Below are 26,046 nucleotides of genomic sequence, written 5' to 3'. Positions count from 1 at the left end.
AGCAGCCAACATGTTGGTCCACTCGTCTGTATCATTCGACATTACTAAATAAAATAATATTAAAAAAATAAAGGGTGGCATCTCCAGAAAGTCTCGCATATCTCGGGAGTCTCCCAAGATGAAGGAAGCCATTCATTTTTCATCATGTCCACTGAGATTATATGTTTTTTTTCAAATGATCAAAATACTCGCTTTTACAATGATGTATTATAATGTCTTCAAATGATCAAACTAATCATACACTTAAAAGAGAGTTTTTCTTTTAAGTGTATGATTAGTTTTATGTATGATATTTTTTTATAAAATTATTACATTAATCAAATATTATGACATGATCAACTCAAGAGCATAAAAGTATCTTAGAGGAGGCCTCGATGAGTAAAACTCAATTTTGATAGTTCTATTAAGGATAGAGATTATGGAGTAGGATTTATATTAATAAATGATACTCGTGAACTCCGTTTTACTGGGTGGGTATAGGTGTGTTGGAAAAGGGTGCATTCTCTCTATTAGGAGACAAATACTATCAAAGATGATTTATGAATTATTGCTTAAGATAGAGTCAAGATGATTCATGTTGAATCATAGTTAAAGATATTGGTGTGGATCCTATAGAGTCAAGATGATTCTCACTCCTTGGGCAATAAGAATCTTGATTGAAGATATATAATATATATTTTTTTAGGATTTTGATTCCTTTTTTTGTATCTCTGATCATATAATTCTTTTTGTATTTCTATATTTTAGTTAATATAATTTTACTTTAAAAAAAATCGGTGAGTAAAATCTATAAATCTTTACCTACACTGTCAATACATGGCACACGACTCCAGAAGTGTTACGGTAGAGAAGCTTGTGCAAAGTTGAAACCCTCGGCTTGCACGGTCTCTAAACAAGATCTGGATACATGTCCATTTAGAAGAGCTAGTCACAGATGTGTAACATTGGATTATACAGATGTGTAACATTGGATTATTCGACCATACATGACAAAACCTATTGGATTTCAACGCAAATAAAAGAAAAAAGTCATATCGGCAAAGCCACCGACCGAAGAAGATGGCCTTCCCCATTGGTTGTCTAAGCGAGGCCTACGTTGTCAACTAAAGCACTAGTAAACAACGTCGAATCGCTAAGGATCCTTTCTGTTGTCTCTTAATCAGCACATGAAAACCACGGCTTCCATTGGTATCAAAGCCGAAAGCATATGGAGGAACATAGAGCATTCCTACAGAAAATTTTCTGGGAAATTATAGTCCGGAAAAAAAAAAAAAGAGAGAGGAAAAACTCATTGCACGCATGCAAAATTAAATAGGATTACCTAAAATAATGATCTTTGCGAAAGAGCCAATCGTCTTGACTTACAAATGCGAGATTCACCTAAAATAGCCTCAAAAAGTGATCTCGGTAGCGCTAGCAAGTCTTCATGTACAATTAGTGGTGGATGGTAGGTGAGTGATATCCTCTGCTTCCTTATTCAAAGACTTCCCACTGCACTTGGGATTCTGATGGTGGTGGAGTTGAAAGGACGGTGGAGCGACATGGTCTTTCAGGCTTGAGGGTATCGGTCAGTCCAGCATTTATCTTTTTGTGCAGCATCTTGCCATCTCTTATTGAACATGTCCAGTTCAGCATAGCAGCGGTCTACCACCTGCACAAGACAGCTCAGTCCAGTGAATAAACAGTGCAGAAGAAACGCAACAGATCAGAAAGCAATTATTATAAGCAAATTATGATACATACTGCAGCTCTGAGATCTGTGGTAGATGATCCATTTGAGTCCTGCAAGTGCACAACATCAGTCAGATTGATGAACAAACCAAGAAGCCCTACACAAGTAATGAACAAATGTCGCTTTCTGTAGCTTGACCACCCAGACAAGCGATCCACATCAATGTACTACTAGGTTTAAGGCAATTGCAAACTATTGACTAACAACAAAACCTTTTGTCAAGTGGATTTTGCAACAACTTATATCGGTTTCCAACAATAAATTAATCAAGATCATTGGTAGTAAGTTTTTCTTTTTCTTGAAGCTGTAAATTAATCAAGATCATTGGCAGTTAGTTTTGGATATGCAAATAAAAATCAGAATTCGTAACTAGTACATCTTAGTTGTGCATCTATCTCATATGTAGGATAGATTTTAACATCACATGACGGGCAAATAACTATACCTGACGGCTCCGGTTCTTAAATTTTGGAAAATCAAACTGAACCACATAAGAGCTAGTTCTGAAAATGAAATCGGAACCCAATTCCGATTTCAGTTTGAACTGCCAGTTTTTATTTTTTTATTAAAATAATTTAAAAATAGAAGAAAAAAAATATTTTTTTAATTGTGAATCCTTAGTTCGAACCGGAACCAAACTGCTGATTTAGGAACCACTGATTCCCAAAAGCCAGGAACCGTAACCAAACTGCCCAGGTCTGATTCTAGTTCAGTTTGGAATTAATGAATCACTAGACCGGTTCGATTCTAATTCCAATTCGAATTGAACCATGATCAAAGATACAAACAACGAGGTAGATAGCATCAGAAATGTAAAAACCGTGTATATTTGTTCTACTGACTTGCCTTTCTTACATTGGATCCACCAAGAGTCGGAATCCCCATATGTGTGATGTATTCACTATCTACCACGCCAACCTTTTTGGTCCGATCTCCCTAATAAGGAACAATATTATTAGATGTCATCTTTTCAAAATATATTAACCGGCAATACCTGGTATGAAAATGCTACCTGAGAACAGTAACCAAGTTTCATATCTAAACCCCACGCATGAATCAAGTCGTTCTGCAGACAGGTGCAGCAGATAAAGATAAATATGACTACATTTTCATATGATAGGAATGCATTGATATGCATGCTTCAAAACTTTATTAATTTGGATGAATATGTGAAAATTAAGCATAGTTGACAGACTTGAATCATATGCCATGCACATCTCCATGCAGACCATGTGAAAACAGGAGCCATCATTTCCACAAACCTACATGTAAACAAGTTTAATGTGGAAAAGAAATTAGATTTTCTTCAGGGAAAAAGCTACTAATTATACTGCTTAAATAAGCAGGTGTTGCTAAAGGGCTATGAAAGAAAGTGGAAACTGAAAGCAAAAAAAACAAAAAAGCTCAGAATCTAGTTTATTTTTTTCTTTTTTAAAATAAAATACCTATTTAGACGTCAAAACTCTATAAAAGATTCCATGCATGCAGGTTTAAGTGCAACAAGCTCACAATTATACTTACCTGAATTGCACTACAATTTTTTGTCATTTTATGAAGGTAAAGACATACTACAGTTAAGGGTAGTATGCAAATGAACCAAACCAGGACATCTGGTCCTATCTTATGGATTTTTATTAGATTAATTAGCTCAATTCTGTGAAAAAAAAATGATCAAATAAGTCTCAGTTTCACTCAGTTTGCAATTTAAAGAACAATCCAAATATAAAAATAAACAAAGAAATGGTACACCAAATACATATCTTTATAAGAGCATAAATCCATATATTACAACAATATAACTGTAGTAGATGATGTTGTTCAACCAGATTAATATACAAACAAATAGGACAATTTTTATCCTCATGAACTCGATGTATTTAAAAATTTATGCACTTTACAATTATGGCCAAATAATTGTAACACAATATAGATAAAGATTAGAAACGAATCAGACCAACCAATTTGAGTTCAAGCTTTGTTTTTATTTGCTTTAGTTCGTTTTGGTATTTTTGACAACAGATTTTATTCGATTAAGTTTGGCTCAAAAATTTCCTAAAGCCCATATAAAATGAACCATACGAACCCTAGCTACATTTCTTTTGATATGCTGCAAAGGTATCTAAATTTAATTAATTTTTCTGGACATAGTATCCCTTGAAATGTACATACAGTTTGTCTAACTATTGGATTAACCATTTGAGAATAACCCCTGCAATCTAAGCAGCCTTGGGATGTTATTTAGTGACAGTGAATATATGGTTAAAGAGGGAATAAAGACTAGTTGTTAATTGGTTAAAAAAGTGCTAAAAAAATTAATTTACCATTACTATCTAAGATTTAGTTTCACTTTCTATGATAACCTCACTTCTCTTCTCTTTTATTTAGTTGTATGAAGCCATTCAGTGTTTGCCATTCCCTCACTTCCTCTTGCTTCACAAATAATCTTGACAATATTGGTCACTTGTGATCTGACACAACAGGATCATAAACTAGGATTTGCAATCTTAATTACAGCACCATGAGCAATAACAATCTCAAAAACTATGGTCAGATCCACTAATTTATAGGATTACAGAAGTGCATTTGCTTAAGACTTGGATGAAATATTTAAACAAAACTTAAGATCATCTTAAGCTTGTATATTTACAGAAGTTCAAGATGATGTTGGATTTTATTTTCCTCGAAAGACCTGCAATAGTAAATATGGCTCAAGCATTTTCATCCACATGGATGAGACCCTATTCTTTCAAGTTTAATGATGAATGCAATGTTTCAAAGTAGTAAACCAAAAGAAAATATCAGGTTCTTTGGGAATCTTTGACAACGTCTGTGTCGATGAGTGTTTTCTTGAGATTACTTAATGCACATCGAGATGAGTGCTCCCTAGAGATCCATTCACTCCTATATTATCAAGGTCGTTACTCTAATAACTATACGTTGTTTCTGGAGAATGATAGTTGCCATTATTTATGAACATTCCATATAATCTGATCAAGCACCCAAACGGCAGTGGAAACTATACAAATGAGTCATCAAATCTTAGAGATGGTAAAAAGGTGGCATCTGACTGTAAATTTGCATATAACTTATTAAAAAACAATTATTTTCAGAGAAAAGAGAGAAATATTTCTACATTAAGATCAGTATATCGATACATGGATAGGATAGCAAGTTTTGAAAGGGTCACTCACCCAGCGCATGGAAAACCAGTACTGTTCTCATTACATCTCAAGCCTTGTGCCAAATCATAAATCCTTCTGTTGAAAGAACAAATTAATTTTATACAAAAGATTACCAATACCAATAGAATTGGGACTTGGTCACACATTGTACCTCCATGAAAAAGACTATATGAAATGAAATAAAGAGAAACATAAATAAGTGCTTTCATTGAATAGACAAGAAAATACCTGTGTACATCACCTTCCCTTTGACGTTCTGTAAATCGGTAGTGAACTTTTGACTTCTCAGTATCAAGTCCAGGTTGTGATACATCTAATCCTTCCCTTTCAACAATCTCCAGGTATCTGCAACTATTAGATTTGTTACTTAAAAGAACACTAGACCCAAATATTTATACTATTATTATAGAGCCAAGAAGATGTATAGCTTTTAGCATCCCTTTATATATATATATATATATATATATAAACAAAGGCAAGACTAAATTTGATATTAAAATGAGGTGAACAGTCAGATTATGGATGGAAAACGAAATATAAATACAAAAACAAAGGCATTCTCATAGCTTGGTTGCTTAGATCTGGAAGCATATCTTGCATATTCAATTTTAACACGGAAAGAAAAATGAACTAACAACCTTCCAGGATGAAAATTTTCAACTCCAATATCCTCATCCCAGAGAAAGATATAACTGTACAAGGCGACTATATCTGGATGTAAGAAACGTTTCGCAAACCACCTGCAACACATGCACATACTTCTTATAATTTTATCTCAAGAATAGAATCCCAGTTACACTTTGAGACAAGGAATGTGCATTTTCTGAATTTACCATTTTGTTTGATTGATTGCAGAGATATGCAAGACAGTGTCACTCCATTCTAAGTCGCTCCATTCATCAACCACCCCATCATAGTGGAAAAGAATTATGGTAAAATTACTGAAAAGGAACTGTATATAATGCACAAAAGAATTAGAAAACAATTGACTATCTGTAAGTGTTTTGTTCAGACCATGCTTCAAAATGAATACAGTTTAAAGTAAGTCACATCTATATACCTTCTTGACAATTTCATTGACAACTTGTTTCTGCTTTAGTCCAACTGCAATTGCTAATAAGTTCTTGAACGAACTTGAATCTCCCTGGAATTAACTAAGATTAGAGAAAGGCTATAAGCCCCTAAAGTTTGTAGAAGGAGGGTCATAACACAAATTGCATTCACATAAACAAGCAATCAGGAAATTATATTACCTTACGGGTGGTAACTATGAGTAACATTTTAATGATTATAATAGTCTAAATTGTAAATGAATCATGAGAAAAATCAAACCACCTTTTTCTCTATAGAACCCCATAATGGCTGCCTTTCCAAGTCTGATGTTTGGGAAACCATTCCTTTAGGCAATGCTTCAATTCCTGAAGGTCTGCATTGATTCTAAACTCATACAGGCAATGATAATAAGATAATAAACAAAGTTACTTACAAAAGCACAAGATGATTAAAACAAATTACTCAGATATAACATGTTGCAGAGATCTTGAACTAGCTTTGCAATGACAAAAAAGAAGCATGGAAGACAGAAAGTAAATACCGAGCATGGGTCAGATTCATTGGGCTTCGAGTTTGCTGTGTTATTGTTCAAATCAAATTGAAAATTCTGCGATGAATCAGTTGGCAACCATGCCATTATTTTCTGCAAATGAAGCAAAAAATTGTTAGTGTAGCAGGCGGTAAGGATACTGATTCTTCAGTGTTCTAATCTTCTATGCAGTAGAATTACATATTTGTTTTGACAGCTTAATAGAGATGAAAAGGAGTAATCAGGAACGAATCAAGATATCCTCAGGCGGGGAAATAGATTTCTACTGGCAATGCCATTAACCGGTGACTAAGGCAGAAAAGATTACTTCCAAAGGAATTGTATATGTTTAGAGAATATATTTAGATGAGTGTTTCTGAATCATTTTTGCAACATAGGAAATCTTCTGAAATGGAGTAGAGAGATGATTCTATGACAACCCTCTCGATCAAATGACCAATTCTTAGCATATTCTGAAAAAGATGAATAAGAACAGCCTAATTAGTAAAACAAAACATACCTCCTTCACATCGACTGTAATCAATGTGCTTCCAATAAATAATGCTATACAAAAGAAAACAGCTGCAGCGGAGAAGTTACAATTGCAAACTTTCTGATTTATGGACATTAGACCGACAGAAACCTGCAAGAATTTGAAAATAGAAAAAGAATGTAAAGTGCATCAATACATTGTAGGAATTCTGCATTGTCATTAATATGTATGTTAATGTTCATGATTTGAAACCAAAAAGTAAACAGAACCATCAGTTTGGACACCATAACAAAGATAGTTTATTATGTCATAATCTGATAAATTAATCTCTAAAATAGAAGTTATAGTCATTAGAGATATAAATACCAATAATAAAGTAAATAATATCCTAATCTGATATTTTATAAACAAGATTTTTTTGTACAGGTTAACAGAGTGAAATTGAAGCTGTCAACAAGGGGAGTAATAGGGATTAAATTAAGGTTTCTTACCATTCATTATCATGAAGAGAAGAACGTATGAAATAATCTAGTAAAATCACATTAGCAAAAATACATAAATGAACCTATTTTGAAAAAATAGAGAAGGGTCAGAAATCCCTACGGATTCAGATGAATTCATCTTCTTTACATGCAAACTCAACTGTGTAGAACAGTCACCAGAGAGAAAAGAAGGTTAAAGCCCATAACTAGATCAGGATAAGAGGAGAAAATAAAAAACACCAACAAAGACATGCGAGCATGAGAGCACAAATTTCATGGGGTTGTGGAAGAGAACAGAAGCACCCACATAAGAGAAGCTTTAGAATGAGAGATGGATTTCAAACGAAGTCACGAGGAGGAAATTTAATTGAAGTAGAAAACTGAGACAAAAGGGAAATCAGAAGTTCGTGGTGATAATGAAGATACACAGTTAGCCGAACAGATGGGGGAGGGGAAATGATGAAGCGCTCCTTTTCGTAGGTACTGCCACTTCCAAGCGAGCAGCAGAAGCATATATATATATATATATATATATATATATATATATATATATATAAAGATACACATGAACACACGTCATTCGGTGGATTCGACGAAGGAAAAGTATACTGGAGATATAAACATGAATAACCTTTGTATATAAATGAATATTAAAAAACTATAATATGCAGCAGAATTAAATAGAATCACAATCAAATAATATATACGTGGAAAATCCCTTCAATGTGAAGGGTAAAAATCACGGACAAACTAGAGATAGTCCACTATGAGAATAATGAATATACAAATCTTAATGAATATACGTCACTGTCTACAATATCTAAAACATCCTCAAGTAACCACAGCAAGAGTCTGTTGTAGATTTGATCTAACATGAGATGAGAATACTGATAGATGATCGAGAACAGTCTCTCTGCGTTGTCCTTACCTTCTTCCCTTTCTTTCTTCCTTTTCTGTCTTGTTTTCCTTCTTTTCTTTGGAATCTCGTGGCTATATTCTTCTCCCACGTTGTTGTTCTATTTATGTATTTTTCTGTCTCCAAAACACAGTCACCACACCCCCTAATGTTAATTAGGGTTAGATTAAGAGGGAGTGAGCTGTGAGTTGCTAAGCCCACTATGGGCTGAATTTGTGGGCTGCCAGTCCAACAAAATATGCATTGGGAAATGAAGCTCTCACGCGTGTATACACAACTCTCTGTCTCTCTCTCTCGGAACTAAAAAGAAGGAGAAATGAATCTGGAACTGATTTCATCAGGTCAAATAGTGTGCCAAGAATTTAGGCAGTGATGCATTCACCAGCCTTGGGCACACTAGTGGAATTTTGTTGCGAAGGCGGAAAGAGAATCTTTCCAAGTATCGAAGTTGGATTTGATTTGCTTGCCCAACTGAATTTAGAATGAGTGAAACGTAGTGGCCCCTCTAACCCTTCGCCTTAGCATCAAGAGTCAGCTATCCCTTAAAATCTCCGATCGCTGAGTTATGTGAAGGGGACTGGGGTCAATGCAATCTTTCGAGGTAAAAATCTCTCTCTCTCCTCCTGTTTTTTAGTTAAAACAAATTTCTACTCATCACTCTATGTTTGCAAGCCTCTACCTTCGGAGTGAGAGAAGGTATATATAGTTTATAGTGAAAGATGTAGGGCATTGAAGAGATTTTGTTTACCAGAGTTGGGAAAGAGGAGATACGATGGAGGAATTGGAACCAAGATCGGATTGCGTAGAGGAGTTAAAAGAGAAAAGGGAGGACCATCAAATACAAGGAAAGAGAAGAGAGGTTGGAATATATATGTCCTAAATACATATTAAAGTTTAATGATAAACCTAAACATTAAATATACTTGTATCTAACAAACAATCAAGAATGTTAATTCTGAATAGTTTGACTGAGTTGGGATTGTTAGAATTTCAACAAAACTGAAGTATATTTGAAAGAAAGAAACAAAACTGAAGTATATGAACCAGAAAACTTTTTAGTGTCATGGAACTGTGGCTGGGTATCAACATAAATGTGAAATCACTATATAAATTCAAGAATGATTCATATCCAAACCAACTTCGACACCCAAGCAAGCTTAATCAACAAAAGTTAGGACTTCTCTCACCTGCTTTTGGTTTGTGAAGGAGGATTCTGGCGCATGCTCTGAGGACTCATTCCGCAGCTAGATATTGATAGATATATATATATATATATATATATATACGCGCACCTCCTTGCTTGAGATGACAAACGCTCGAAGGGCCTTCCGCGAAGATAAAGGGTTGGCAGCATCGTGTTCACCGTAGGTGACGCCGACCACTGTTGGACTTTCTATCGGATCGAGGCCATGACCTAAATCGGATACGTTGAAAAGGAACTGCGTATCTGAATCTTGCAGTTGACCAACCTAACAAGTTGGGCAGAGCTGCACACAGACCAGAAAGTGTTTCTTTTGGCAGTCATCCCTTCTTAATTTATGTTCGTCGTATATTCTTACACAACTTAACAAGGACGAACACCTAAAATCTATAAATAAAGAAATGAAATGAATGTATTTTATTTTATGCTTTTATATATTTTAAATTGAACGATTTCTCTCAAAAATATTAATATTTTGGATGTTTCTCAAATAATACTCTCCTTTTTTTTCTTAAATAGTACTCTTAATTCAAAACAGGATTTGCAAGTGTAAATAGTACTCATAATTCAAAACAGTTGACGTCAACCCATGTCCAAGCAACCTGTTCCAATCGGATTCCACTGCCGCCACCGCCACCACCACAGCCACGGCCACCGGCAAAAGAAAAGGTTCCTTCTAGCTATATAACTTCATGACAAACAAACAAGTGCAAGCATTTTTTTTTTATTTATCGAAAAAGGTAAACTAGTGGATGCAAATCGTGGGGGGTTGTGCAAACGATACAAGCTGATTCCACCACCATCACCCGCCGTGCCCGCCAACTTGTGCATGAAGGAAACAATTAGATGACAGAAAGAAATCAATCACATATAATGAAGGTTTAGAAGTGAGAGAGAGCCACATAACAGAGGAGGGACACTGGTCGGTATACCAAAGCCTAGTCCAAAAGCTTCTCTCGGGAATGTCAACTTCATCCATGGCTACGCTGTAAGGTTTGCGTGAGAATCAAATAGAAAATTGACTTCCTTTGAGAGGGAACTATAAACTTAATTCATGGGATCTGGCTCTTTCCTCTGCAGCTTCTTATGAAACAGGAATCGAGGTCAAAGCTAAAAAAGCAAACAAGATATCGAAAGAAGAGCTCAAAGTAAAAAGGAAACCTTCAACTGTGTATGCATCTCGTCATGGAGCTAAAATAATCTTATTTTTTCTTTTTCTTTTTTTATAAAGGAAAGAGTAAACATTACTTCAAAGAGGAAAATAATCATCTTTAAAAAAAAATTCCAAGTTCCAACTTGTGCAGCTGGCACATCTGATCTTTGTGCAGGAAATGGATAAGAGAAGTAGGAAAGCAGGCAGAAAGCTAGCAATTAGAGTGCTCCGCATATCGTGAGAAGAGAGCATTATAACAGTGTTAGTGTTTTGTGTGGGTGCTGAGGCTGAGCAAAGGTCGTCCATGGCGACTGGGGAAGACCGATGAGGAGACATTAGACATGATTCTGAGACCAAACCAGCCAGGCCGCAACGTTTCCAGCTTCAAAGACGCATGAATGCATGCTCACCTCATAGCTCAACCGTCAGATCATCTCGACTTGTTATCGATCAGATGAGAACTGGAAAGTCGAATCAGACCAAGTCTCATGTTAAAAGAAATTATCCGAGTAATATATATATATACATATACACATATATATATATATATATATATATACATATACACATATATATATATATATATATATATATATATATATATATATATATATATATATATATATATATATATATATATATATATGATCAGCATTATGGTGGTACCTTGATACTCATATCAAAAGAATTTAGTTTTGAAGATGCTAGTTAGCTTGACTTTAAAAAAACAAAAAATCAGTCTTCATCCACTAATTATTTTTTTTGTAAAAAAATCTTTTAAATATCAAGCCAACTAATCCTGTCTTGTTGTTCAATATTTATCAAACTATTCTTCGTACTGGTGTCGGGCTCAATCAAATTAGCTGGGAATCAACCTCAACTGCAGCTGCTAAATTATTGGATCGGAGAACCTGTTAACCGAAGGAGCTCCGAGTCAAGGGAGGGTGGGGCGGTCAACAGTGTCGGTTCGCCAATCCCGGGTCGTGCCGGACTCAGACCTACTACAAGCCCAATCGTTTGATTGATTTTACGATATTGCCTTCCAGGAAAAGCTTTTCAAGGAAATAAATGGCATTAAATGTGAATTATTCTCACTCTAAGCCTTACGGTTTGTGTTTCTTTTTTGCCCTTTTAACATTACTCTCTTGTCCAATAACAGTCACTGTCGCAGAAAGACGCAGATGCGAGGGGAGACGAGTGGCAGTGTCATGGCGCGACTCCCACTCAAGGCCAATTTGTACGATGATTATTTTTTGTTCCTTCTTTGCATAGATTGTGGTCTGCGTTGGATTCGAATGGTTTTGGATTTTGAAGGCTTGGAATTGGAGAATAATCGACTTCATGAGTCACAAGTGGGGTTTTCTGCCCTTTTTGTTTTGTTTTGTTTTTTATTAACTTGTATGTGATACTGTTTGATGGAACTTCAAGTCTGAGAACGTCGGGAAGTGATGTCTGATTTGGGGCGTTGGTGATTTCATTGAGATTTCGGGTTTCCTTTTTTGTTTTATTTTTTGGCGATCTTTGAGTTCTTTCTTCTAATATTGTCTCTGTTAAAAGGATAATCTTTTGCAGTGATCTTTTCACAAGTATGGGAAGTTTGGATGTTCACAAATGGATTATGATTCATTCTTATTATTATTATGTTCTTATTCTGATTCGCTTTTCTTCCTCCTAAAGTTATATCTTGTATTTGTTTTGAATAACTATTTAGTCCCTACATATTTGGGTGCTGGAAATTTTCTTTAAAATTTGTCACCAAATTTAATGAATCTCGTCCCATTTGTATTAACTCTTATGATAATTTGAGTGTTATACCTTTTCTGTCATAGTTAACCTTGGGCGTCAAAGGAATTAGGTTTCTATTGGGAGACAAAAGGAATTAGTGTATATCATGGCATTGTCATTTGCCTTTGCACCTTGTTCAAAGAACTTTATTTTCTTTGACTATTTTTTCTCACTTGTAATGCTATTGTTTCTTCGTGTTCTTAGTAGCAGTGAAATATGGGAATGGCAAGGAGTCGAGTACTGTCTGCCCAGACATTCACAAAATGGTTTGTTGCTGGTATTGTTATATTCTCGAAGAGCCTGTCAAGGAGTTGTTTCTTACAGACTCTTAATTCCGCAGAATTCTCTCACTTATTCTGGGATGAAGTAAGCCAAAATGAGGATCATTTGTTTTGCAATCTGAACGAGCATACTCCCATAAAAAAATGTTCAAATCTGGGCCACCAAATTACTGATGTCAGAGGTAGGTCGCTTCTCTGCGGCACTTGGTGATTTTTTGAACTCTTCATAACTGGCGGGACATTTATTTTAGATGCCACCACCAAAGGGTTAGAGGAATGTAGGGAACCCCTGCAGCTTAAAAGGTGGCGCACACTGCAGTTCACATCTGATAGTACTGAGGTTGCAAATGAGCAAATGAACTCTGCTTTTTTGACATCTAAGGTCCATTTGTGTGAAGTCACCCTGCTGAGTAAACTGCATCATTACTTTTGTTGGCTTGTTTGTTTTTTTGGTACAGGTGATGGAGTGTTCAAATGGTGGAAGACGGGGTTTCAAAAAGCTTAGAGTGCAGTACTTTGGGCTTCTCTGGTTTGTAGTAATATAATGTTGTGTGAAGAAATGATACAATTTTCTATACAGTTATTTTAAGGCTGCATCTTTATTTTAGATGATAGGTCAGCCTTTAATTGTGGAGGGTTGGATCAGTCATCAGATGAGTGGCTAGCAGATTTCTTGAATGATAGCGAGATACAATGCAGCCCTGATGAAATGTCTGTCACGGCTCTTTTATCACTTTATTAGTCACCACGTTTTCTATTTTCACATGTGTCTTTATGCCATTATGTGGCTTCCTGCAGGAAGAATATTGTGGTCTTTCAACTAGTTGATGTTACGGGTCAGTAGAACATAGACTTTTGCATGTGCTTCAGACATTTCTTTGGTACTATTGATTTTAAAGTAATTTTATTATGTGCTTATCCTTTTCTCCAACTCTAACAAGTTCTTTACTCTGAAAACGAGCCTCTCATGAAAAGCTTCTTGTATCTGATCTGGCTATTTAGAGTACTACCATAATTCACCTTCCATGGAAACTGATATGGTGCCAGAGACTCCGGCTCCAGTGCATCTGAATGTTTTTCAAGGTATACTTGGTACTTGACTCCACTCTTCTTGTTCTGTTGCATTTGCAATCTGTTGTTCGTGTACTCAATTAGTTTCCATAATCTCCCCATAATCAGTTTGTTTGTTGTCCTCTTCTCAGCCAGGCAAGAAGTCTTACGTTAAAATTCCAAGGAAGTTGAATACCTCAATTGCTTATCCTTTTGCTCTCATTGAACCTTGTGGAGTTCACAGTGATGTCACTTTGAATGACATAAATCAACGAATTCATGCTGCGCCACCATCAAGATTGAAGCATAAGAAGCATGAGGATCCATCCATTTTTAATCCCACATCAGCTTTTTCTGGGAAGCCTGTAATTGTCAAAACAAAAGTTCGCACCGAAGGGGGACAATGTAGTATTACAGTCATGAGAACAAAAGGTTGAGTAAATAAGACTTCTTAAATATTTTGTCTCTAGCCTCATACAGATCACCTTATGATGATCTGCACATTGAGCTGTGGCTATATACTGTAGAGATACTAAGGCATTTGCAATCTTCTTGTGATGTTGAATACATGTTGGATTTTGTTCATTGAACTTATTTCTTTGGGTGGGCTTAAGCTATATGCCTCCAGGTGTTTAATGATATCTGTTACTCTGTTGTGCAGATGATGATAGGATAATTCTAAATTCCTAATGTCCTACATTTATCTATTTACATTTTTTTTGGTACTGTTTTAGTGAGTAAACTTTCCTTAGTTGATCATGGCATACATTGTCAAGAATATTGAATACTGTTGCGATTGGATTCGTGCAGAATTAATTGTCTTGTTTAAATGATACGTACTGCAGAAAATCTGATCATCGTGGTTTGCTGATATGTGGGCCTCTATTATCATCTGTTGTTCCAAATTCGTAAAGACAAATGTAGATTTGAATGCTACATATGGAACTCTTTGGTAAATTTTACTAGCTCATCTTAATCCAAGGTCATTCAGATTCATCTGCACTGAAAATTTTACTAGGTTGTACTCATCACTGTCTGCTTAAGATGATGTTCTTAAGCCACTGGTAGAAATGGGATAACACTTTCACTGACATGAATATTGTCTATTGACATTATTGATAGTAAATATATCTGGTTTTGCTGAAATTGAGTGAAAGCTAACTAGGTGTGTAATAATCAGCTGGTGCATGGACTATTGTGCAGTTTTCTTGATACTGCTATATTGTCCATGCTAAGGCCTAGTATTACTATATCATACATAATCTCACTGATTGTCATCATTTTCTAATGCTTTTGCTGTGCTGATAAATTTTACATTTGTCTTATTTTTAAGGAGTATGGGCAGTTTCCTGGAGGTTATACACTGGCAGGGTAATTGGGGTATTGACTGCTTCATTGTAGTGGATACTTCAGTCTATCTTTAGCTTTATTTAAAAAGTTCATCTACTAGCATGATCTTGGACAGATTCAGCTTAAATCTTCATCAAGCCAATCTGAGTCTAGGTTTGGCTTTTTGTGAATTTATAATAATAAAAACAACAACAACAACAACAAAATTATTTGTCATTATTGAGTTGTTTTCAGATAGAGTTCTCTTTACATGAGGTTTTGTGTGATTACACATTTTCTGAAAAGAAAATTCTTTTCATAGGTTTAGCTAGGATTTTGTAATACCCCAAATGTAATTCGAGGACCTAATTCTACGTATAAAAATTACAGGGGCTAAACCGAAAAATGGTTAAGAGAAGGGTTTTCACCCCCTCGCTTCCCACCACCTCTCAGCTGCCTTTCTCACAAGTAAAAGAGGCACTGCATGGGAGCGTGAGGTAGAGAAAGAAACTGGAAAGGGAAAGAAAAGAAGAAGAAGGGAAGGAAGAAAGAAATGAAGAAGAGGAAGGAGAAAGAGAGAGGCCTCGGCTCAGAGAAGAAGAAAGAAAAAAAAAAAAAGGAAAACAGAACAGAAGAGGAGGGGAAAAGAGAGAGGAAGAAGAAGGAAAGATAAGAAGAAGAGACGGCAGAAAGAAGAACAAGAAAAAAAAAGAAAACAGAACAGAAGAGGAGGAGAAGAACAGAACAAGAAGGGAAAAGAGGGAAGGAGATGGAGAAGGAAAGATAAGAAGAAAAGGGGAGGAGGAAAGGAAGATAAAAAGAAAATTAGAAGAGGAGGGAGAAGGAAGAGAGAGGAGAGGAAAGGAAGACAAAAAAAGAAAGAAAAATAGAATTCGAGCAGAGGAGAAAGAAATACAGAGGAAGGAAGTGAGAAGTGATCTGCATCAGAGATAAGAAAACAAGAGAAAAGAGAAAGAAAATAGGAGAAAATTAAGAGCAAATTGTATTGAGGATTTGGTTTGATATCAACTGAATTCAGATTAAGTTTAGGAAAATTATATGTGATATGATTTTGAATTATCTTGTATTCTTATCAATTAGATTTGTGTTTTGGATTATAGATTATTGAATATTAATGTTCTTAGTTAATTTGATATTTGTATGGCGAAGGAAAAAAAAGAATGAAAAATGGTGATGTTGGAAAAATAAGGAAATAAAAGGAGGCATTGAAATTATATGATTATGTCGAGGTTATGCGATTAGGGAAAGTATCCGATGACTTTTTCTAGTCTGTTTTCCAAAATATTAATGCATGTGTTTGAAATTTGTTGATGCATATGATTTACATAAATTATGACATTTTATTATTTACAGGAATTACAAAAGGGTGTCTATATTGATGATTTGGAAAAGCATATGGTTTAAAATTTAAATAGTTATTTGTTATCTGATTCATATGAAAATAACTGTTCAACATTATATTTGAAAAAAATTGAAAAATATGTGAGTATTGTTAGTTTTAAATGATATATGATTGCATAAGTTTTGAAATGATATGCTAAAAGACTTGTTAAAACTCTTAGTTTTGTAAAAAAATCATTGATATATTATTTTTAGTAACATTACAGTTGTTTGGTCAGCATGATTATGATCTGGACCCTTCCAATAGGGGTTATACGTTGTAATATATTTCTAAAACTAGTTTCTTCTAGGCCCTGACACAAGGATATATGTGTTACTTATACCATAGGGGTTAAACATGATTCTAAGGCCTTGTCTGATACTACTACGACTTATGTTCTGACATGTACACCTTAGCTATATTTGTGTTTATGAATTCTTAACCATATTTATATGAATGATTTCTTTGCACTACAATGTTTTATACTCTGCTATGTGACATTAGCTATACTTATGTTTTTATTATGAAAATGTATTTAAATGTATCTTGATTCAAAAGGTATCATAAACATTGTATGCGATTTGAAATGCATATTTGTTATTATGAAAAGTATTCAATTATTTTATGTTAACAAGTCATGATTTTGAAATGCATATAAAGTTTAAGTTTTTATAAATTGTATGAGCATAAAGAAAGTATTTGATATACATGCATATTTCGAAGGCATGTGCTGAATTCATAAATAATTCATATGTTTTTAAGAAAATATTTATTTATAATAAGTTTTGACTAGCATGTGAGTCACAGTGTTTACTAAGTTGTGGTTTGCTCATATGATTACCCCTCAATTTTTCAGGGTGGCATAGCGGAAGCATGGTGGATCGTTTATTGATTGAATTATGTAGTTAATCTATTTAAATAGAAATGAATATCCTGTGGGGGAATTGATTATTGATTGACTTATATAATAAATGTTCTATGAAAATTATCTGTTTTGGTTTTTGGCCTTACATTCATATAGGGAACTTATAGGATTGCAACGCTGTATCGTCCCTAGCTTTCTGCTCGGTTGGGGGCATTGCAGATTTAGTAATTATATAAATAAAGGCATATTGTGATACAATAGTAATTTAATATCAAGAGTTGGTAGTGTTGTGGATTATTACATGTGGTAGGATTAGTCTAGTACTAACAATTTGGGCTAAAGCATTTTTAGTCACATGTTTTTACTCAGTATATCCAAATCTTTTGTCTAGTAGGCTATCGGCCGGGTTTTGACTAGTATTAGAGTGGATATATTACTTCATGTGATGAGTGAATCATTCTAGAAAAGGACTATTCATGGGTGGTGCCATAGGCAAGAGGGGCATCATGGTGTGGAGTCACTATTCGGTGGCAATGGTGTAGAGTCACCATTGCCACCTAATAGGGAGTCATTCTATATCGTGTTAAGTTTTTGAATCGGTGAAAATTGTTATACATATGGTGGATTGGATTAGTATAAGTATCTAGACAAGTCTACTATTTATAACTTGAATCAAACATTTTGGGTCATGTAGTTCTAGACCTAGTATATGCAATTTAATGATCGCTAGGTTTATGGCCAGACTACCCAAATATATAGCTGGGTTGAAAATTTGAAGCTGAAGTTTTGTTGGACATTGATCATATTATGTCTTGTATTCAGTGTATTACTCTTGTTTTCTGTTCTCTTAATTCTCCACCATCTATGTACTCTATGCATGATTGTATTACTATGAGAAGTGGTGGCCCAACCATTGAATCCAAGGTTCCTCCCAATAAAACCATAAGTATCCCAAACCCATGCTGTATTTGTTGGGATTATATCATTCAATCTCATCGAGAATATATGAAAGACTATCTTCATGGCTAAGCCTTCTATATTGGCTGGTACTAATCAGGGTTGAAAAGAAATAAAAAGAACAATAGCAAAATTAATATTTACTTTAAGAAAAGATCCTAACCTTCTCCAGTCCAATCTGAACCCTCTATGAATATATTCTAGCCCATCCTTTGTACTCTCCTCGTCCTCACTTTTTCATGGATGAGACTCTTTGATGAATAATTAGTTGATGAAGATCACTTTAAGAATCTGTCAAAACTCTTCATCCTCTTAGAAGTCATTTGTTTCATCAAAAGTGAAATTAACTGGCAACTTCTGTCAAGGAAATCAATTTTGAAGTTGTATGAGGTTTCTAGATGTTTAAGTCTTATCCTTAGTCATACAATAAGTCACAGAAGTCAATTTTATGTTGGTTTGGTTGGATCAACTGCATTTGGTTCTTTTGCATTTTGTTGGCTGTTCTTAAAACCTTTTGAGTTGCATTGTGTAGCATGTCGGTAAGCATATATTTTTTTTATTGTGTTACAATATCTTAATCCAGATTATATGAGTTGTTGACCTGGTTCATGGAAGATAATGAGGACATGATTCGATATAGCAGCAATCATTGATGCAAGATTGGTTCAGGTCATTCCTAGTCTAGGCTTGTCTAAATGTAGAATTGAGAATGTTGAATTTAGGTAATTTTTTGGATATTATTATTGTCATTTTTTAAATTGGTATTCTATGGTTTTCTGCAGTCCTATTTTAATTTCATTGAAACTAAGGGCTTCCTCTAGGCCACTAGGATTTGAGTTTGGGGAATTTTACTAGTCTTTTATGTTGGTGGATTGTATGAACAGAATACCATTGTCAGTAAAAATATCATGGGTTGCACACAGCTGCTTCTTAAGAATGGAGAACAAGGAATTGCCAATCCAAGGAAGGGTTGAGCATGTGGTAGTCTTAATTTGAACTACCTAAAGGAACTGGGCGTAGACTAATTGATGTTGGGGTTGTGTTGGAGGTTGGATGCTAACATGGTATTTGTTTCTTGAAGAGGCTGATTCCATCTCTGAGTTTGAATGGATATAGCATTTTGATTCTGCACTGTCATGGCATAATCGGTTTGCTGATGATGAATGACTCGACCTTGTTACTGACTGATTTTTGCTTGCTTCTAGTGTTCTTTTGATTTCTAAGTTCTACAGATGTATGTTTTCAGTGCCTAAGGAACTAGTACCTGTAAGTTTGGTGCCTTTGTTTCATATATCTAGTACTTTTGACTTTCATCATCACTTGTAGCACAGAAGTTGCAGTACTGACGCTTTGGATGTAGTGATTAGTTATTGTTTGAGAGAGTTATGAAGAACATTTTCTCTCTTTACAAACTAGTATACAAAATCTGTTGTATTTTTTGGTTTTATGTACGATTTACACTTGTCTATTTTATTTTCCTAGTTTTTCTGACTCATCATAATTTCACCTACTACAGTTATGTATGATCATGGTTAAGGATAAAATATACTCCTGGATCCAATTTGGTACTAGTCATAAGATTTAGTCTCTGATTAGATAACCAAATCAGACAAAACCAGCTGCACATGGCATTATCAGTCATTAATTGGATGGAACAGTGGGATCAATGGGAAATCAAATGGGATTAATTACAAAGTTGCACAAGATTGACCATGAGTTGGGCAGAATTGGCAATATTGATACCTTTGAATAATCAGATGTTTGAGGTTGGACTGTATCTGCCAGATCCAGATTCTGTGAACCTTAAGAATGAGAGAAGAAATGATGAGTTAGTAGGTGATGTTTCTTGGCGAAAATGCAGCATTAAATTACTAGTTTGTAGATTATTTTATAATTCTGCTAACTTGTTCTGTAAATTATCTGAATTGGATGAGTGTGTCAAATTTGAACTTATTACCGTCATTTAAATTTTCTTGTCAATTGTTTTCCTACTACTGCAATTTCCTCTCTAGAATAAGAGTAAATATTTACTTTGTGCTATTTTAGAGATGAGAATTATAAACTTGCTTGTATCTAGTGCTGCCTTTCTACCATATTCTGGACAATTTTTCCGCATTATGGTTTTGCAAGTGCAACCTGCTTTGTGCTGAATTATAAGTTTTCCATGCACTGCACTGTTTGACTATTGCAGCCCATGATATTAGAGGTTGATGTGAATAGGTACCACATGCTTCACAAAACATCATATTTCTTCATGGCTTAAGACTAATTCTAACTGCAAAAAGACTTTAACGGCATATTGTGATATTCCTCATTTGAGGTCCTCTTGCAGGTCACTGCTGAGTCCAGTTTGCAGATGTTGTTGTTTGTTGGGAAGAGGACATTTTTGCAGATGTTCTCTTGTCACTTGAACTCGAAATAGTACTTGTTCTTTTACCTTGAAGTTAAGAACCGGGGCACAAGCTTACCTGCATTGTTTATTATGCAGGTAAAGAAATTCTATCTAGGGCAATGCTGATTGATCTATCCAGGTTTCCTCTTGTTCTTGTTTCCTCCTAGCACTATTACTTGTTTCCTCATTCAGTTTTCTTGTAATGACAGATTAGAACCACCAAAATGATCTTGTCCCATCTTGTCCTGCATTTGGATCAATCTTCAACTCATCATGATTGCCATACTTGGTATGCATTTACTTCAGTAGGTCTTGTTCTCTCTGCATTCAAGATTCAAGTACCAAATATGGATCATTGGATCATGATTTGACAATGTGGATTGGTGACTGGTTTAAGGGGTATGTATAAATAATTCTTGAATTTGAATGATAAAGGGCTCTTTCAAGTGGGATACAAGAATTATCATTTCTCTCTTCGTCATCTCTCATTCTCAATTAATAATTCTAATCTTTCTGATGAAAAGTGGTCAAATACCTTAAAGCAACCCTTCTCTTTTTCTACTAACCCTAGTAACACTTGTTGTCGATCTAACTTGTATTTCAGATCTTCTATTGTTTGTTTAGTTGTAACATTCAATATTTATGACAGATTCACTGGAAAGGTGTAATTTAGTTATCTTTCTGGTAAATTTGAACTCTTCGATCTCTAGGGAACTTTTCCTAATTCCATATCTCATCGTTTGAAACTAAAATGTTCTTTAGTTAGTCAGTAATCTGAGGTTTCTTTATCAGATTAAATTTGCAGTGCTAGCATATCAGGCTTAATGCTTGGTGGTATGCATTCTCCACATTAATCGCCAAATTCCAGTTTTTTTTTTGTTTCTAAGCTAGCATCTTCTTTTGTTTCTGATGAATACATAAATTTTTTGTTTATAATTCATGAGGAGTCGGTGCATTCTGGTAATGTCAAAAGCTAGCGTGGTTCTGGTTTATAAGTATAGCTCCTTTGTTTTTCTGATTAATTTTGACTACTACTTTCGCATGTGCAATATTCAAGTGTTGTTCTTGCGTTGGCTTTGCAACGAGTGAACTTTGAATTCTTAATTCCAAATTAAAGAAAGGGCTAGTGTTTTTATTACTGGAGATTGGTTTATCATCACTAGAGTTTGGTTATGTGCGTTCTACAAAATCTCGATGGATAATCTTACTTGAGAGTGGCCATGTCATTTGTTTTTTTGGTTTTGTAAAAGAAATCAACCTCAAGCCTGGTGATGCGGATTAGTGCAACCCTGAATTCTATATAATCTTCCGGTTGGTATCTCCACTGTGGAATGGAACGTTCGATTGTAGCCTTCTTTTCCTGGATGACTCGTCTTCGTGGTGCACTCTTGAGGAATACCAAGAAGGTACGTACGCTAATGTATGTTGTCGTTTGGAGTACGCTAATGTATGTTGTCGTTTGGAGCACTGCAAGTGTAGGATCTTTGTCGGCTTGGGCATTGTCTGTTGTACCGGCAAACCAAACTTGCCATGTGGGATAACAAAGCACGGTTGTTATCGGAGACGTGCAGAGTCGTATCGAAGAACGCCATCTCGATCATAAGGTCGAACGGGAGAAGTACATAATACTAGTGCTTTTGCAAGAAACTACTTACTCTATCCTCATATCATTATTAAATGTGCCAATTTTTTTGATCAACTCGCTTCCCAAAATGAACTCAGATTCTCTTCTGCATTATAACCTAGCGATCGGTGCAATGGTTGCTGGTGAAAAGGATATGCAGTAGAAGATAGTATAATTGACGTGTGAGGATGGAAAAGAGAAAGTTGTAGTAGACGCCCAAATAAGGAAAACGATGGATGAATGACAAGTGGGGCATATTAGATCACTTGCACCTTCTAAAAGGGTACAAAGAAAGGATGCAAATAAAATGTAATTGTCGAAATATGAAAGAACTTCAGTATACAAATTCCTCGGTGGTGGTTTGGTACTCTATCATCAGTCTCTGTAGTGGTTCGATAAAAGAAAGAGAGCATTTTGAATATGGCAATTGGTGAGATCTCTGTATGAGGAAGACAACGCAGAAACACAAATATAAAATTTGTCTATCAAAATGGACATACATTAGATAATTTGGAACTTGCTGATGAGCCAGCCAGTCAGTAGTCTCTCTACCATCGGACGAGCATATCCAGAAATCTAGTTCGGCATCAATAATGTCCTCTTTAATGATTAATCACTCGTCATGCAATGTTTTCTTCAGAAAGATCAAATAACGAGCGGTGGCGGTGGCCAGAGCCGGAGAATGGAAGGTGGCACGGCACTAGTAGATGTCAAGGATTTCGAGGATGTGGCCATTGCAGAGAGGGCAGTTGCCACGGCTGACCCACAGCTCCCGCGAGCAAAGCCGGCAGAAGGTGTGGCCGCACGGTATGAACGCCGCCCCTTTGTGTCGCACCATGCATACGCAGCACATGTACGACACCCCTCCGCTGCCCTTCATCTCGTCCTCCGCCACCACCTCCTCGTCCACTGCCGCTGCGACCAACGATAGCCCCTCCTGTCCGCTTCCTTCCCATTGTCTGTCCGTCTGCTCCAGTAACGCCAATAGGGACACCCTCGCCGACTGCTGCTCCTCCGCCGCCGGCACTGCCTCTGGCGAGGATGACCCGGCGGCGCCCACAGGATTGGAGTTTTCACTGCCATTGATTTCTTCACTTTCTCCTTCGTTGGTTAAAGGTAGCTCCACCGGCGTTGTGGTCGCAGTCGCAGTCGCAGCCGTCGCCGCCACGGCGGTGGATTCTGAGGCGGCAAAGTCGGGATTCCCAACGGAGACTGAAAGGGCCAGGACGGGGTTGGGGCGAGTGGAGATGACTAGCTCGGTTGCCGAGACCGGTTGGAGGTCGCCGGGTGTCGCTGCTCCCAAGGCCACGCCGTCGCCGTGACGGAGGAGGTCCCTTAGCGACTTCCATGTGTCGCCGTTACTGGAGTTCCTGTCCGCCGCGTTTCCATTCGCCGCGCGATCCTGCTGGATGATCTCGAGCAGCGTCCTTCCCGCGGCGGAGTCCTCCCTCTTCTCGCCCGCGATAATCGATCGCAGAGTCAGCGAGTCGCGGCCCCGGCGGCGAGAAACACGCACATCGTCCTCCTCCCGGACCTTGAGGAGGTCCTCGAGTTTGGAGGAATCGGTGACAGATAACTGCTCCGGGAGCGTCACGCTTCGCCGCAGCTCCCTGCCCTCCATATCAAGATCCGATCTTTGCAACAAAATTCTCCAAAAAGTTGTGGCCTTTGAAACGATGATGTCCAGCAATTCAAAATCTACAACAAAAAGCCAACGATCGAGCTCGAGAACCGGGAATCGATGAGTCTGGATCTACAAAGACCGTATGTGTGCCGATTCAGTCTACAAGCGAAGAATTCCGACGTCGATGGTTCGTTGAGAAGAAGTGCCAAAGAAATCCGTCCTTTCAACATCCAACAGAAGAAAACGACAACAACAGAGATCAAGAAGGACGAAAGGAAACAAAAGAAGGGATGAGAGTGAGAGAAAGAAAGGGGAAGTTCGAACCTCTCTGTCCGAAGAAGAAGAAGAGAGAGAGAGAGAGAGAGAGAGAGAGGAGATGAGATAATATGAAGTGGCGCTCTTGGGATCGGCGTCGACCGATCCAAGAGCGGCTCTGGCCCCTCTCCTCCTGTCTCCAGCCGTCGCCTTCCGCCTCCTCCTCCCTATCTCATTCGGCTTTCTACCTCGTTCTAAATCCTACGGCGAGAGAGAAGACAGAGACGTACGCCATTGGCCATTCCGCCCTCTCCTCACTCTGCGGATGGTGGTGGAGACAGTTGTCGGGAACGGGAATGGGTCTTCCGCTTTGACTTATTTTGTCCTCCCATCGATCCATCGCTAAAATGACTCATATGTCCTACTAGACAAGTTTTTTTTATTAAACAAGAAAAATGTGTGAGGAAGACACGATTCAAATCCAAAATCTTACGATATATTACTAAAATTTTATGATGTAAATTATAATAAATTATTCTATCATCATATATCATGGCCGATATCTCTCGCAACTCTAGTTCACAAACTTGTTTGTCCAGCCATATGTTGATGTTGAGAACATGCTATAAACTTTAATATATTAAGTTATTAATTAGCTTTAAAATGGGTTGAGACTATATCATTGTCGACTGATTTTAGGGTTGTTTTAAGTTCTTACTCATGGTGGTACTAAGCTTACTCGTCCTTAGGATGATGACATCGCATTGTCTAGGTGATGATACCATCGACATATGTGGATAGTGCTATCAGTATCTTATTTTAAGCTCTCCTACAAATTTAGTTCATTGTATCATTTTAAATTTAAGTTGTACGAGTTTATAAGTTGTTTGAGATTACATGATATTATTGACATTTCAAAGTTATTATCTATATTTTAGTCTTTCACGCTTTGTTTAAATATTGATAAAAAAAAGTAATCTTAAAATTTTTAGCTTAAAAATATATCTGACTTTTTATAATATTATAGGTGATCATTAGATTAAGAGCATAGTAAATATAGAGAAGGATTATGCACATCATTTGACCCTCGATGGACTATAAAATCACATATTGAACTGAGAATACATAGTAATCACTTATCGAGTTAGCTTTTTAGTCAACGTTGCATGACTTGACAAATCATTATGTCTTGTCTTATTTGAATAATTACATCAGGGTTACTATTTAAAAAGCACTGAATAATTACATCAGGGTTACTAATTTACTTGACCTTCACCTTTCAATTGCATGATATTCATAAATTTTATTTTCTTAATCAATGTTGCTAATTACTAGTACTCTACAAGTCAATCATCAGGATTGATCCGTGTGATACATTGTACAATCTCTTTTAGTTATTATTATGATATTTTCTTACTTTATATTAGAAGATGAATATATTGTGATATCCTTGAATCTGTACAATGAGAATTGAATTATGATAATGAGACCAATTCGTCTTCGACCTAAAATATTCTCGATCATAGGTTACTTGAGAGAGACATTGAGATAATCGAACAGACTGATATGTTATATATATATATATATATATCTATATGATGAAGGTAGTTGATCTCATAGTTGCTTGTGTGGAGACACTAAGGATATAGTGCATGTGCTCATTGGAGAATGAGTTTACTGAATGATCCGCTTACGAAATATTTGATGGTTAATGATACCTCATAGTAATTTCATAGTTCCA

The 26,046-nt window shown here is 36.2% G+C and overlaps 3 protein-coding genes across 12 annotated transcripts; 1 reads left to right on the top strand and 2 right to left on the bottom strand.

Moving 5' to 3' along the window:
* Positions 1 to 971: 971 nt before the first annotated feature.
* Positions 972 to 9,702, bottom strand: LOC103972515 (uncharacterized). Of its 2 annotated transcripts, none has more exons than XM_018820368.2 (14): positions 9,575 to 9,702; positions 7,017 to 7,139; positions 6,509 to 6,610; positions 6,250 to 6,351; positions 5,975 to 6,058; positions 5,748 to 5,866; positions 5,553 to 5,654; positions 5,143 to 5,259; positions 4,924 to 4,989; positions 2,928 to 2,994; positions 2,745 to 2,798; positions 2,588 to 2,668; positions 1,744 to 1,782; positions 972 to 1,651 (listed from the first exon to the last, which is right to left on the bottom strand). In XM_018820368.2, exons 2-14 carry the CDS (start codon positions 7,122 to 7,124, stop codon positions 1,550 to 1,552), a joined length of 1,143 nt encoding a protein of 380 aa, XP_018675913.2. In that variant the 5' UTR covers positions 7,125 to 7,139; positions 9,575 to 9,702; the 3' UTR covers positions 972 to 1,549. The 2 variants fall into 2 exon arrangements, with proteins under 2 accessions (XP_018675913.2, XP_009385148.2); XM_009386873.3 differs by having other exon boundaries at positions 2,579 to 2,668; positions 9,575 to 9,701.
* Positions 9,703 to 11,843: 2,141 nt separating this feature from the next.
* Positions 11,844 to 14,442, top strand: LOC103972514 (protein XRI1-like). Of its 9 annotated transcripts, none has more exons than XR_010481425.1 (9): positions 11,844 to 11,978; positions 12,731 to 12,792; positions 12,867 to 12,989; positions 13,059 to 13,147; positions 13,266 to 13,336; positions 13,416 to 13,518; positions 13,606 to 13,688; positions 13,810 to 13,890; positions 14,014 to 14,442. XR_010481425.1 is itself a non-coding variant. In XM_018820509.2 (9 exons), the coding sequence occupies exons 5-9, from the start codon at positions 13,282 to 13,284 to the stop codon at positions 14,292 to 14,294; spliced, it is 558 nt and encodes a 185-aa protein (XP_018676054.2). In that variant the 5' UTR covers positions 11,844 to 11,978; positions 12,731 to 12,792; positions 12,867 to 12,989; positions 13,059 to 13,147; positions 13,266 to 13,281; the 3' UTR covers positions 14,295 to 14,442. The 9 variants fall into 9 exon arrangements, 7 of the variants coding, with proteins under 7 accessions (XP_018676054.2, XP_064947445.1, XP_064947440.1 ...); XR_010481424.1 differs by having other exon boundaries at positions 14,010 to 14,442; XM_018820509.2 differs by having other exon boundaries at positions 13,606 to 13,643.
* An 8,446-nt stretch (positions 14,443 to 22,888) lies between these two features.
* Positions 22,889 to 24,649, bottom strand: LOC135597832 (putative E3 ubiquitin-protein ligase XBAT35). The gene is made up of 2 exons (XM_065091367.1): positions 24,375 to 24,649; positions 22,889 to 24,270 (listed from the first exon to the last, which is right to left on the bottom strand). Exon 2 carries the CDS (start codon positions 24,045 to 24,047, stop codon positions 23,127 to 23,129), a length of 921 nt encoding a protein of 306 aa, XP_064947439.1. The 5' UTR covers positions 24,048 to 24,270; positions 24,375 to 24,649; the 3' UTR covers positions 22,889 to 23,126.
* Positions 24,650 to 26,046: the final 1,397 nt, after the last annotated feature.

This window comes from Musa acuminata, chromosome BXJ1-11 (assembly GCF_036884655.1).
Source record: "Musa acuminata AAA Group cultivar baxijiao chromosome BXJ1-11, Cavendish_Baxijiao_AAA, whole genome shotgun sequence".
In the NCBI taxonomy this organism is placed as follows: Eukaryota; Viridiplantae; Streptophyta; class Magnoliopsida; order Zingiberales; family Musaceae; genus Musa; species Musa acuminata.
The sequence above is the reverse complement of the archived record's forward strand: the minus strand, read 5'-3'. Positions and strand labels throughout refer to the sequence as shown.